The sequence below is a fragment of the Tasmannia lanceolata genome, unplaced genomic scaffold, assembly GCF_043159265.1.
Source record: "Tasmannia lanceolata isolate RefF3 unplaced genomic scaffold, GAP_Taslan_0.1 ptg000006l, whole genome shotgun sequence".
Lineage (NCBI taxonomy): Eukaryota > Viridiplantae > Streptophyta > Magnoliopsida > Canellales > Winteraceae > Tasmannia > Tasmannia lanceolata.
This window is the reverse complement of record NW_027518683.1, coordinates 16,203,108-16,217,819: the sequence shown is the minus strand read 5'-3', so window position 1 is coordinate 16,217,819 and position 14,712 is coordinate 16,203,108. Positions and strand designations below refer to the sequence as shown.

The following is a 14,712-nucleotide window of genomic DNA, read 5'->3' as shown; positions in this document are numbered from 1 at the left end:
AAGCTCAAGCTGTTTTAGTTTGTCATTTGATCATTTATACTTCAACAATTCCGCGGTCTCACATAGGGATATGTATATAGATCAAAACTGTTGATCTTATAAAACATCATAAGGGGACCCACGAGGTCTTGGTTGCATGCTAAATGGACCATCTCATGCGTAAGATATAAACTCAACTCAACTCAACTAAGACTTTGTCCCAAACTAGTTGGGGTCGGCTAATGAATCCTTTAGAAATTTTTCATGAAGAAGGTGAAAGAATCTACCAGCTCCTAGTTCGGTTCGTCTACATGGATCATTTTCTTCCATTCTCTCTCTGCCCTGACTAATTTTCTATAGGATTCATTTTATAGAAGAGTGGCAAAGTTTACGACTGGCTGCCAAGCTGACGCCAACCCTCCTCCTATATCCTGGCTTGGGGCAGGCTGGGAAAAGCACAGGTGGAGTTAAGTGTAAGATATAAAACTACAAAAATCACCGGTCTAACTTTTGCTGGTGGAACCCTAAAAGATGCATTTTAGATCAACGGTGTAGATCATCCGATCAAGATTTTCTCAACTGCATTTTAGCAGAATTCCGGTCCCTTGACCCCATAGTTAGCAAAATGTGATACGGCAACAAATCAGGACGGGAAAAATTCGAGTTTAATATGGTATTGGTTAAAAAAAAAGGGTAGTTAAAAAAGAAGCACAAAAAATGCGTTTAAAATTTTGTCATTTACAAGATATAGTGGGGGTAAAGTTGGAAAGGTTGATAAAAATACATTTGAAATGCATTTTAAACGTGGATGCATTTTAGATCAAGGGTGTAGATCATCCGATCAAGATTTTCTCAACTGCATTTTAGCAGAATTCCGGTCCCTTGGGCCCATAGTTAGCAAAATGTGATACGGCAACAAAATAGGACGGGAAAAATTCGAGTTTAATACGGTATTGGTTAAAAAAAAGGGTAGTTAAAAAAAGAAGCACAAAAAAATGCGTTTAAAATTTTGTCATTTACAAGATATAGTGGGGGTAAAGTTGGAAAGTTTGCCAAAAATACATTTGAAATGCATTTTAAACGTGGAGTTTTTCTCACTGTAAATTAGGGGTGCAACTTGGGTGAGGTCGGGTTGAGCTTTTGCTAAAAAAATGAATTGGAATCAACCCGAACCCAACCCGATTTTAAGGTAAAAGCTCAACCCGAATTACCAAAAATCGACCCGAGTTGCACCCCTATTGTAAATGTTTTAAATGGAGTGTTAAACGGCAAATCAATAAAACGTGTTTTATTTTTTCAAAAAAAAGCTCCATTTAAAACAGAGTTTTGCTAACTATGGTTGGACCAACGGATCCGATCACATGCAAGTGTCACAAGCAAGGTAGGAATGTGCCTGTTAATCATGGTCTTTTGAGCATTTTCCAAATAAGCAAACTAATTGATTGTTAACAATTTTAACTCTCCGCTGTATTCAACGAGACGATTCTAGATGTTTGCGCTTGTAGTCTAGGTTTTAGGGGAGCCCTTGCATAAAGAGCCAAGAAAAAACAGGGTCTTGTGCCATATCTTATCCTACTAATTGTAGAGAAAGATGTCACATAATCAATGGTGTTTGGAGTGCTTCGCCAATGTAATGCTTTGTAAGCTTAAGATTTCCCTTGCCTCTATGAAGTGAAATTAGAACTACACTGCGTTCAATAATGCGCCTTTCTAAAACTAGATTACGTATGGGTTTTGTCAAGAAAAGCTAAAGAGGGTTGCTAGCAAATCACATCGTTGGATTTTCTTGTGGTAGATTAGGCAAGTTGGTTAAATGAGGTAGCTCATTAGATTAGGCATTGAATTGGGGAAGATTACAATATTCTATACTAAATCTCTTTCTATAGCCATCTTGATTTCTTTCTATGTTTATCGTGTATGTGCTCGATATAAGAACGCCTTCAAATTAATTGTAATCATCCTTCCTGAACTTATCATTTTCCAAACGAAATCCCATTTTGAAAGTGTTTTCTACGCCCTCGATCTAAAAGAGTTTGCAAAAAGCTAACCATCATGCAAAAATTAAGGTCGTGATTGACGGTGGCGATCAATTCGAAAGTCATATGTGAATCATCAAAACCGTTGATCTTGTATAACATCATAAGAGGACCCACATTATCTAGGACAAATGCAGAATGGACCATCCCATGTGGAAGATAGAGAAGTACAAAAATCAAAGTCTAGCTTTTGTTAGTGGAACCCTAAATGATGCACTGTAGATCAATCTTCACACGTGATCTAAAAGATATACGGTCCTGATCGCTGCACCCATGTCCCGTTGATGAGTGGGAACCATCAGCACGTGGCAACCAAAATACTATGTACAGTTGTACACGTTTCAATCGAAGGAGAGAAATGGACACAAAAAATAAGGAACAGAAAAGTTGTCACGGGTCTTCCGCGGGTTTAACCAACTGGAAACCAAGAAAACTTTTTTCTGAGAAATATTTTTTCAAATAAAGTTTTGAAGGTTTTTAGCTGGAAGAGTAATGCTAGGGAAACGGAAAATAGGACCTACGAGGGGACCTAGCAAATTGACTCATGCCACAACTAGGGGTGGCAATCCAACCGAAAACCAAACCGATTCGAATTTCAAACCGAACCGAAACCGAACCGTTGCCCCCAATTTCCAATGATTATGAGTAAGGGGAGGCGAAATTGGCCGAACCGAACCGAAACCGAACCAAAAATTCAAATTTCTGTTCGGTAGAACCAAACCGATTCAAATTTTGGTTTGGTTCCGTTGCCACCCCTAGCCACAACATCACAAGTGATGTGAGCCGGCACTTAATTTTAGGGAAATCATCAAAAAGTAAATTTTTATTGAACACATGGCATATTCTCAATGTAGGTCCTCTTCTGGGTCCTATTCTTGGTCTCCATATCATTTTCCTAGCTTTGGAAAGGTTTTACCTGAAATAGTTTTTACCTGAAAAGGCAGTATGGTTGTGAATCATGAGAGGAAAATGCTCAGTCCCTGCTTGTTTTGGATTTTGATAACTGATTGTGAGTTTAAACGATTTTTAGCAAATTTAATTTGAGTCCAATAATCAGTTTTGGACACACAATCAGATCCCAAAACGTAATTTTGAGTCGAACAATCAATTTTAGACTCGCAAACTGTTTTGGATTTTGGGGATCCATATTGAACCCAAAACTGATTATTGGACTAAAAAAATCCGTTTAATTTTGAGTCCAATAATCAATTCCGGAGTCAAAATCGATCCTCAGTATCCAAAACAAACACTCAATTACAAGAACAGAATGTCATTTTAAAAGCGATTTATTGGGCCCACTTCTTCCTTGTCTATCTTATCGGGTCCGTTGATTTGAACGGTGTCTGTTCTGTATGCCCTTGATCTCTCAACCTCGATCAATTCTCTATTATCTTACTCCTGGAATGCTGGTTTGGGATGAGACAAAAACCTTGTGGATCTTCCAAATGGCTCCAAATAGAATCTAAAATCTTGTATTTATTAGAAGTTAGAGGACAAGTTGGTCATTACAAGAACAAATCTAGAGTTTTGTCTTTATTAGAAATTGAGGACAAGTCGGTCATTAAAAGAAAAAAATGGGGAGATCGACGGAATCCCAGGATCTTCAAAATTCGCGGGGAGATGATCAGCTTCACGCATTGTTAAAACACCACGTTTTGGCTCTGTAAAACGACTCGGCTTCTTTCTCGGAGAAAAAACCGAAGCAGAGTCGTAAGGATACAAACCGAGCTCCACCTCACCTTGACGCTTCCTTGCTATTAAAACACGAGTTTCGTTCTATAAAACAACTCAACATCTTTCTCGAAGAAAAAAAATCAGAAACATAAGAACAAGGAAGAGGAGAAAGACAATCTCTTCGTCTTTCTTTAATGGCGGCTTCGAATGGAAGTGAGTTTTACGAGATCGATATCGAAGGTCAGAACGAGTATTTTGCACGGCCTTCGAATGCGGATGTGATTGCAGAGGATGAAGATGAGCTCATGTGGGCTGCGATCGAGAGATTGCCTTCTCAGAAACAGTCTAATTTCGCGATCTTGAGAAAGAGTGTTTCTAAAGATGAGACTGAGACGGTTGATGTTAGGAAGCTGGACCAGACCGGCCGGGAAAAGGTAGTTCGGCAGGCATTCGCCACGAGCGAACAGGATAACTACAATCTATTGTCTGGCATGAAAAAACGCCTCGACAGGTGAATTTTCTTTATTAGTTGTTTCTTCTTTTCTTTTCTCGACTTTCTTTGAATCTTTTTAGGTTTGATTTAAAGATCCGATCTTTTTTCACTGATTATTTGATCTTATTGTTTCTGCTCTTTGTGTTTGCATGATATATTGTTGTATTGATATTAATTTGTTAAAAAAAATTACTAATTACTGCGAGGGAAAAGGAAAAAAATTTCAAGTTTCCTGATAGATGAGAGCCGAGGAATCTTGATTATTCTGGTTTAATAGGAAGTTTCAGATTTATGATTATGGAATTATTATTTTATTGGAACTTGGTGTTTTCATATTTTGGGTGAAATCGATTTTATTTGGAATTAAAATCTCCGAGATTTCTCCGATCAGGATGTCATTTTCCGAAACGATCCGAGTTTGGGAACCACCTTATCGCTTGGTGGCCCACAAGTCAAAACTACGGTAGACCACTGTTTCGTGTGGCCTGCACCTGAGGCTACACCTAAACATTGAAATCATTTTTCTATGGGTGTGTTTTGGTCTTTTTTTGGGAGAAAATCTCAACCCTTGTTCCTTCCTCAAAGCCTTGGATACACATAATATTCTTGTAAGCCCCCCAACTCTAATTGGATGAGTGAGATTTCTAGATCATGGATGACCCATGGTGGGACCCTTAGATGACTGATCTCGAATACCCTAGGTGTACGGTGGAGATTGGGGCGAACTAGGTTGGCTCTCATTTCAGATATGGTGGTCAGCTATGTCACACATATCTCCTATATTTTCAAAATATAGCGATTTTATCTTGATATTTTTGATATAATGACAAAATCCCAAAATAATCCAGAGAATTTAAAAAATCTAGAGATATTTCATTTGCCGTTATAATATCACGATATTTTTAGATTTTATTATTATTTTTTCTTAATTAATATATTGTTATTTATTTTTAAATAATTTTATTTTATTGTTTTTCCCTGTATAAAACCCAAAAAAAATAAAAATGAATATATCTCAAGATTTTCCCTGGCCGTGAAACTCCCGATACTTGTGACATAGGTGGTTAGTCTTGCTAATGCACATAAAACTGATATTTTTTTGCTCTGCTTCTGGCTCCTTTGATCATAGGGTTTGTTTGGGTGTACAACATAATTGCATTTTAGGTGCAATTGGCGTGTAAGCTTGCATTTTGGGTGCTTATTTGATAGGTAGTAAGATAGTCTATCTGCTTGAACTGAATGTCTTGCACATGTACTTATGATATTGACTTTATATTTAATCCTTTCATATTGTCTAGCAATTGCTGGTCATATTTTATATGTTTTTTTTTTTTTGAAATGATATGAGGATAAATAGCCCCGGCAACCGAAATGGTCAATACATGGGGATGGACATCTAAATGAATAACACCCCTCCACATGAAGAAAATAAAAAATCTCGAGCCTTGCTCTAGCGACCTCATCTTTGGCAAGCCTATCGGCTTCTGTATTCGCTACTCTTTTGACATGATTGAAGGAGATAGACGAAACTTCTATTCGATCATTAATCTCATCTAACCAATGGGCAAACCTCCATGGATGAGAAGATGATCCCTAGAGCCAACTTATAATGTTAAATGAATCCCCCTCTACTATTAGGTTATCCAAACCTCCATGGATGAGAAGATGATCTCTGGAGCCATCTTATAATGTTAAATGAATCCTCCTCTACTATTAGGTTATCCAAGAGGCTAGGGTTCGTAATCCTAAGGCCTTGAAGCACCGCTCTTATCTCCGCCTCATTTGAATCCCCCGTCCCCAAAGGCCCTGAGAATGTCATCATTGTCACTCCCTGACTATCTCTTATAAGACGTCCTACTCCACCGTCGGAATTTAACTTGAATTTGCATGCTCTGGTGGAGTCCAACAACCATTTTTCTTCTACCCCATCTCATTGCTCATGTAAAGATCCTTCCATCCATGCCAAAGTTCATATGCCGAAACGAATCTAAATTCTGGAAGGGTCTAGGCCCATGCAATGGTTAAGGCTATCACCTTAGTATAAATGTACTGTGGCCTTTTAGCCAAACCCTTTAACACTCTGGGATTCCTTTTCCATAGAATCCATATGGTATCCAGGAGCACCACTTTCTAGGGCTGGCAATTTCACCCGAAAAAGAGGGGATCCGCCCCGCCCCGCCCCGTTTGGGGCGGGGATTCCCCAATTTGATAGGGGAAGGGGAATTTAAAAATTCCTCGGTGCGGGAAGGGGAAGGGGATGTAGTTGTCCCCGCCCCGCTCGCCCCGTTAATCAATGCCATTTTTTTGTATATTTTTAAGTGTTTTTTTTTTAGGAAAACTACTAGAAACTCTGTGGATCGGCTACAAGATTCCCCCAAACATAAACTTAGCTTGTCTTTTCCTTTTAATTAGCTTCTAAGAGCATTTTGGGAACTATAATAACCTTTTGACAGATGTTGAAATAATAAAGACAAGCTGAGTGTATGCCATTATCAAAAAATCATAGTGCCAACATCGGTGGAGAAAATAAAATAATAAATTGCATTTTTATTTTGGTTAGGGACTTAGGGTTTCCTTAATTCCTTCCCACGAAAGAAACATTGCTCAGGTTAGGGACACAGTTCACTTTTTGCATTCTGGTGATTCCCAAGCCTCTGAACATTGCTCAGGCATCTATTTGGGTTTATAACGCCTGTTGGTGCGACTGCTGCGAGGGCACTCAAGAGTCAAGTCAGTACTTCAAGGGATTTTGCTATCTTCTGAAGAGTAAGAAATATAACTCCTTCGTCTACAAGTATGTTAGTTTATAACATTTTTATATATTGAAATTGCATCAAGTTGATTAGGGACACCCATCATCAGTGTATCAATGACTAAAGAGGGAGTGATGTTGGAGCGGAGCGGGGCGAGGCGAGGCGGGGATTTTGTCCCCGAAGGATGCTGGGAGGGGAAGGGGATTAGATATTCCCCGCGGGGAGGGGAGGGGGATTCCCCACCATCCCCGCAGAGGGGAGGGGAAGGGGAGGGGGGAAATTCCCCGCAAAGGGGAAGGGGTAGGGGACCCCAACATCCGGCCCCGACCTGCCCCGTTGCCAACCCTACCACTTTCCATAGGATTTTACCTTTTTTCTTCCATGGAACACAAACCCAATTATCCAACATGCCCATCACCTTGGCTGGAAATACACATTCTATGCTGAATTTGCTGAATATTTTGCCCCGCACCTCCCTAGACAAATGGCAGTGGAGAAGCATATGATCAAATGACTGCGCTGCCTCTATGCATAATGCACAATGGTCAAAAAGGATCATATGCCGATTACGCAGATGATCCACATTGAGAATTTTGTCTAGGAATGCTGTCCAACCAAAAGCTCGAACCCTGGGTGAGGTTGGTCTATCCCATACCCTTGTGAGAGGAGAGGATGTAGAAGTATGAACCAGCTTGATGTAAAAAGATTTGACACTAAATATTCCGTTAAAGCACCACTTCCAAATCCTTTTATCTTCCCATGAGCTCTTAATGTAGCATGACTAAATCCTGTGTAATAACTTGGCTTTCAAAGAAGTTTCTTCTGAAATTTAACTTCCATGATGTTCTGGCCCCTTCTCTGACAAAACAATCCTTCACAAAGACATCCTTTTGAGTGGATACTACATATAAAGATGGGAAAGCAACCTTTAGTGCAGATTACTAGCACCAAATATCATGCCAGAACTGAACTCTATTCCCCTTGTACACTCCGAATATGATGCCCTCTTCAAAATTATGCTCCAGCCTTTAAATTTTCCTCCATAATGTTAAGGCACTATGCCTATATTTATCTGTTGAGGACCAAAGGCCTGGGCTAACCCCGTATTTGCTAGCTCTGACCCTGGCCCAAAGATGGTTCCCTTCTTCCCTAAAGCGCCACAACCACTTCCTAAGCAAGATTCTATTCTCTTCTTTCATTCTCCTTATCCCCAAGCCTCCCGCCTTCATTGTTCTACAAACATCTTCCCACTTGACTAGAGATGCAATTTGTTCTTCTGAGCCGGCCCTCCCCAAGAAATCTTCTTTGAATATTCTCTATTCTTTCTATCACACTCATCGGGCACTTGAAACTAGGCATATGGTATATCGGTATGTTCGTCAACACCGATTTGATAAGGGTTATCCTTCCCCCAAGGGAAATCATATTCCGGTTCCACGTATCTTACCTCTTTTCCACCCTTTCCACAATTGGATCCCAATCCCTCTTCCTTGGGTGACCTGTACAAAGGGGAAGGCTAAGATGCTTAGATGGGAAGCTCTCCATCGAACAACCAAGGAGACCAGCCATACCTTCTATTGTGGAGACCGGGATGTTGATGCCAAATAATTTAGATTTGCACAAATTAGACCGCTGCCCCCACACCTTCTCATAAGTAACATCTAATGATTTCCTTTAGAACACTAAATAGTAGAGTATCATTTGCGGACTGCAAATGAGAAACTTCAACTTGATTGGATCCCACCTTCAAGGCCTCAATTGAGCCTTTCCTTTCTCCATCATTCTACCTACTGTTTCTGCTACTATCAAGAATAAGAATGGAGACAGCGGATCTCCCTGCCTTAGACCCCTTGAAGATTAAAAAAAAAAAAAACCTGTTGGAGTCTCATTGACCAAAATAGAAAACCATGCAGAGGAAATACATTTCTTCATCTACCAACACCATCTTCCGCCACATCCTATTCTCCTCATTAAATATTGCAGGACATCCCACTCCACCCGGTCATAAACTTTCTCCATATATCTAGCTTGCAAAAATAAGCAGTTTTTTTTGTAGCACTCTTTTAGCCAGAAGGCACACGATCTCTGCCTCCAAAATATTTCTTGCTGCAAAAGAATCCGATTATACTGCTCTTTCAAAGATTCCATCTCCTCCACATCTCCCATACTAGCTGCCCTACTCTCATCTGCCCTTGCAATTTCGTAGATCTGGTCTAGAAGAGCTTTTTTCCTCTCTTCTCCTACCCGCCTGGAATCCCGACTCCACTCCTTTAGCTTTCTTTTTAAGTATCTTAGCTTTTTTCCTATTATCACATTTTGCCGGCATGCGTAAGAGACTTCATTCCACCAGCTCCCTATCTCTCCTCCGTCTTGGGATTCTCATACCAAGCTAGCTCGAACTGGAAAGGGGTGTGACCCCAAGATTGCAACCTTGGATCTAATAGTAAAGGGCAATGATCAGAAATAGTGTTGGGAAACATCTTTTGATATCAGGGAAAGCCTCTCCTGCTCCGACTTTCATTCCGTGACCATGTAAATTGGGCTCCATTGAGTGGTAAGTCCACCAGCTCATGACGCGCTATGAAATATGAGAAGGCCACCATGCTCTGACTAGATCTGGAACATCCTGCTCTTTCTTTGATGAGTGTAGTGACATTGAAGTCAACCCCTATACACCATGGGTAGGCCCATCTATTCCGCACTTCTTCTAGCTCTACCCACAATACCGGACGGTCCTCTCTAAAGCTTGCCTGATACATCCAAGAAAACAGCCACAGGGACTGATCAGCGAACTTTCTCAACACAATAGACACCGAAAATCTCCCAATGTAGTTGTCACTCATTTCTATAACTGTTGAGACCCATGCCACAAGGATTTGGCAAGAAGATGAGTCAAATCACTGGCACTTCTAGGAATGAGAGAAAGAGAAAACACCTTATAAACACAGATCTTTAATCTCATCCATGAGATTTGCTCGTCTCCATGGCCCGTCAAACTAATTAATTTGACCCATAAAATAGTATTAGAGGAATCACTTGATAAAAATTGTCAATCCTTCGTAAAGAGCATGGACCTCAGCTTCAGTGGAATTGATAATGTCGATTGAGACTGCAAAGGAGTTGATGATGTTGCCCGCTGAATTCCTAAAAATGCCTCAAATGCCTTGCCTGGGTTGCCAGGGGAGCAACCGTCGACATTTTGATTACGTTTTTGGGAAGGAGTTTCCATCTCGCTACCACTACAGTTTTAGGAGCGCAACATCTCAAAAATATGTTGCCAATCTATATGATGGTGTTTGCCGAGTATCCTGAAGAAGAGTGGTGTTCAAGAGTCCAAGCGACTACGGTTGGTCTTATATTCCAAGCCATCTGATCAAGAGAAGAGCACCTTCAGAAATACCAAAATTCCTCTTCTAAATAATCCAAAATATAGAAAAATGTGTGAGATTGGATTCCTCATCCACATTGCAAAGATAATACTTAATTGCCAATTGGAGAAGATGATGATCTTCTAGTCTATCCCAAAATCATAAGGCAGATAAATCATAAATGGTTCCCCCCCTACACAACCTCTCATAACAACAATTCTAATTTCAACCTAAATGAACCATTCACAGGTCTTCAACTTGGTCCGTCTTACCCCAATTACAAAGCTCGCTTGGTGGCCAAAGGTTTTAATTATTAGTTCGACTTCTCTGAAACTTTTAGTCGTGTCATCAAGCCGACCACAATACGCTTTCTATTGTATCTTTCTATTTCCTGTCAATGAACTATTCACCGACTCAATGTTAAGAATGTGTTCATTCACAACGTTCTCCAAGAGAATGTCAAGCAACAACCACCAGGGTTCATTGATCCTTCCCAGTTCAATATTCTCTGTCACCTTCACAAGGCAATCTATGGTCCTAAATAGGGTCAACAACTTTTTTCCTACATATCGATCTCTGTCGCAGCACCACTAATATGTCCATGTTCACGCATAATCTCATTGCTGGCTCTATTATTCTTTTGCTGTATGTTAATGACATTTTGATCAAAGTGGATGTCTCTTTCTGTTGAATAATCAATTTATTTCTTACCTACGTGGACAATTCACTATGAAGGATCTTGAGAATCTTAGCTATTCTCTCGACACCGAGACTCTTCACACCACTAATATTCCTAGTTTGGTAGCTTCTGTATCCATGATATCCAAACTTGATAGTTCTCTTTTCTAGCCAACTGAGTACCACAATACTGTTGGGGCCCTTTAGTTCCTTACATTAACTCACCCAAATATTTTCTATGTTTTAAATCAAATGTGTCAATGCATAAATGCTCCTTCAACTCATCGTGAAGAGGCTGTTAAACAGATCTTGCATTATCTGAAAGGGACAATCAGACTATCTAACTCTATGACCAAAGTCCACTTCACTTGCATTGTTTTCTGACATAGATTGGGTTGGATGCCTTGATGGTCGCTGATCTATATTCTGTTTACAGATTTTTGTTTTATGTTATTCTAGTCCATGAAGCAACCAATTGTTGCTCGATCCAGTACGGAAGCTTACCAGGATCTTGCAAACACCGTGTCCGAAGTATCTCTCCCCCCCCACCAACACACACACACCCCACTCCACCCCCAGTGCAAATGGTTCTTAAGCTTTACCTGCACAGAAGAAAAGCATAAAGGCTCTCCTTGTCATCTCTTGGTGACATAACATCCACCCCCCCCCCCCCCCCCCCCCCTCCTCTCTCTTAATAGGTAACTCTTCTCTCTTCCATTCTTTTAACTCTTGGTTGCACAACTATACTAAAGAAAGAAATGACCTCTTCAATTGGAGTTAATAAAGAATTCCGTCAGCACGATACTCATGTTGTTCTTGTCACTGCAATTACTTTCGTTGCCGTCTTTTTATTCACCATCACCTTAAAACGGGGAAACACACCACGTTTTATCAACATCTTAGCAATCTTCGCATAGTTCATCTGTGGCCCACCTTATTTCTCCGTGACTATGTCAATGTGCAATAGCTCCATCATCTACGATTAGAATGGGGAAGATCTAGTCTTCTCCTGTTATTTAATATTTTACTTTACATGCTGATTATATCTACGCTCAAATCTTAAGAATATCATCATATCAAGCATTATCCACACTTCAAAATCTTAAGAATATCATCACATCAAGCATTATCCACACTTCACATGTTTATTTCACATCCATTTATATGTGACAATTTATAAAAATTTGTTATATTATATTGCAAGCCATTCAAATATTTATGCTAGCTTCAGTACCTATTTTAAGTCACCAAGCCATCATTAATCATACTAATAAGAAGATTCATTATTCATCACTAGTTAGCATAATAATCTTTGTATCTTGTTTGTTCTTGCTTGCATCAGCAAGAATATGATAGTTCACAAAGGGCACGTTTGGAAACCACGAAGTATACGCGGGGCTAGTTGTGAGAGATGTGTGGAGAGTGAGGGAGTTGAGAGGGTGGGTGGGAGTAAGGGGAGCATCAAAAGCCCCTTAAAAACAGAAAAACAACCACTTTGAAGTAGCTTAGTCTTTCATTGTTTTTTTTTTTTTATGGATTTTCCATGCTCTCTCCACTCATGCATTCTCAAATCTCTCGCCCTCCCTCCCCTTCCTCCTTTCTCACATTTGGACGAACTAATATCCCATGGAATAATTTTTCATGGTTGCCATATGTGTCCTTGAGATTTGAGAGGGCACAAGTTTATAGAGCATGGAGGGCATGAAAAATCCCTAAAAAGAGCGAAAAGAAATCCCATACTTCAAATTGCGCATTTCCCCTGTTTTTTTGGGGCATTTCATGCTCCCTTCACTGCCACCCTCTCAAAGTCTCTTCCTATTTGCTCATCACTCACAACTGGCCCCACTAATGTTTCAAGGAATATTTTTCATGATTTCCAAACATATCCTAAAGGGTTATTTCTGATCACATTATTCACGCATAGTTTATCACTCATATCACATGTATTGTCATATCCCATTTTTTTTTTAAATATCTTTTACTTGTTGTCAATCAGGGTCGGTTTACAAGTTCCAAAGGTTGAAGTCAGATTTCAGGACTTTAACATATCAACCAAAGTTCAAGTGGGAAGTAGAGCATTACCCACGCTTGTGAATTTCGTCCTCGATACACTAGAGGTAAGAATTTTTTTTTTCCGAGGGTGGATTTCTTTTAATTTTTATTTCTACTATTGAGATTGATTTTTTTATTGTTTTAATGCAGCAATGTTTTACGTCTGTGGGAATATGTCACCCCAAGAGACACTCCCTAACGATCTTGAACAACATCAGCGGAGTAGTAAAACCAGGAAGGTATAGAGAATCAAGACCTTTGTTACTAAGAGATGCTAGATAAGAGGAATGCTGAGTAAAACACACATGTGCATATACATACATACATACATACAGACAGACATACTTACATACGTATCTATCCATCAAAACATGAAGGGTGAAACAAAAGCATGGTTATATGGTCTTTGAGAGTTCTGATATGTTTGTCTTTGTGGTGGTAGAATGACATTGCTTTTGGGGCCACCTGCTTCTGGGAAATCCACGTTGCTGTTAGCCCTTGCCGGGAAGCTGGATTCCAACTTAAAGGTAAGCTGCAAACATTTTTGTTTTATTACATGGCGTCCTATGTAGCACGTGTCATTTCAGCGGTAATGATAAGGTGAAGGGAGCCCTTGCAAAAACCAGCCTCAAGGGCGCCTCCGCATCATCAATGAGGGCACCCAGTTGCTGGTTTTTGGAAGGACTCTCTTCAATTTAGCATTCCTCTTACCGCTTTCTCTTTTTCCCACTAGAAATTAGACAATGAAAGACTACTCAATTATTGAACGGGAAGTCATGTATTCGCTCTCTTTTCTTCCCCGAGCCACCCCTCTGTAGTGTAAAAGGAGAGATCATAATTCATAAATACAGTAGAGGGGGTGGCCCGGCAAAGAAGGGGGCGGGGGTGAATATATCAATTCTATTGCACACATACTCAAATTCATTGTACCACACAGTGAAAGTACCGCCTTGATATTTGATCCAACAACATCATCTTAAAAACTCTGCTGCTGTCAGGAACAAATATCAAGGGCGGTATGATGAATACGAGCATGTCCGCCCATTTATCATATAATTTCTCTGTATCTATATCACTAGCAAGAAAGGCATAAAGGGAGATTAGGGAATTTTTTAAATAACCTCTAGGGAATTCTCTATACCATGCCATCCAATTTAAACATCAACAAATCAGTGGGTTAGGATGATCACCCTATGAAATACCTTCTTCATAGTTACTAAGTGATCTCAAATCCAACGTATCAAGGCTAGGCTCTGCCCCAAAAATGTTCTTGAGAGTTTATTTATAGATACCATTGCAAGATTGTCATGAATTTTGGGCACATAGGAGGCCCTCTTAGATGAATGGTTTGGATCAATCACATGTGGGAGCCACTATGCTGTAGTGTGAGTGCCGCAATGTAGTACAATGAGGTCCCGCCCAAATTTTTTTTCATTGGGTCTGTTCTCGTTCCCTATTAACTGGCGAAATTCCCGTAAAACCTCCTACTCTGTCTAGGCAGTTTTTGCTTCTACGTAGGATTGATTCATCGACTGTCCATCTGTTTTTCCGTCCATCTGCTAAAAGAAAGAGGAAAATGACATTTTTTATACTGTTGACAGAGTTCTCCCCAAACAGAAGGGTAGCGGTTAACGAAATGAAAATTCTACTCTCTCATAGTGAGCAATTTTCATGCTTGT

The 14,712-nt window shown here is 40.0% G+C and overlaps 1 protein-coding gene across 3 annotated transcripts in view; it reads left to right on the top strand.

Moving 5' to 3' along the window:
• The first annotated feature begins 3,720 nt into the window (after positions 1-3,720).
• ABCG31 (pleiotropic drug resistance 3) overlaps positions 3,721-14,712 on the top strand; it is a 42,851-nt gene continuing 31,859 nt past the window's right edge. For 2 of the 3 annotated variants that reach the window (XM_077382582.1, XM_077382579.1), the window contains exons 1-4: positions 3,721-4,200; positions 12,978-13,098; positions 13,184-13,272; positions 13,476-13,560. In XM_077382582.1, coding sequence (XP_077238697.1) covers positions 3,884-4,200; positions 12,978-13,098; positions 13,184-13,272; positions 13,476-13,560 — 612 coding nt within the window. In that variant the 5' untranslated portion in view covers positions 3,721-3,883. Of the gene's footprint in view, positions 4,201-12,977; positions 13,099-13,183; positions 13,273-13,475; positions 13,561-14,478; positions 14,692-14,712 lie in introns of those variants that run through there. The other variant, XM_077382581.1, reaches the window with a different exon arrangement.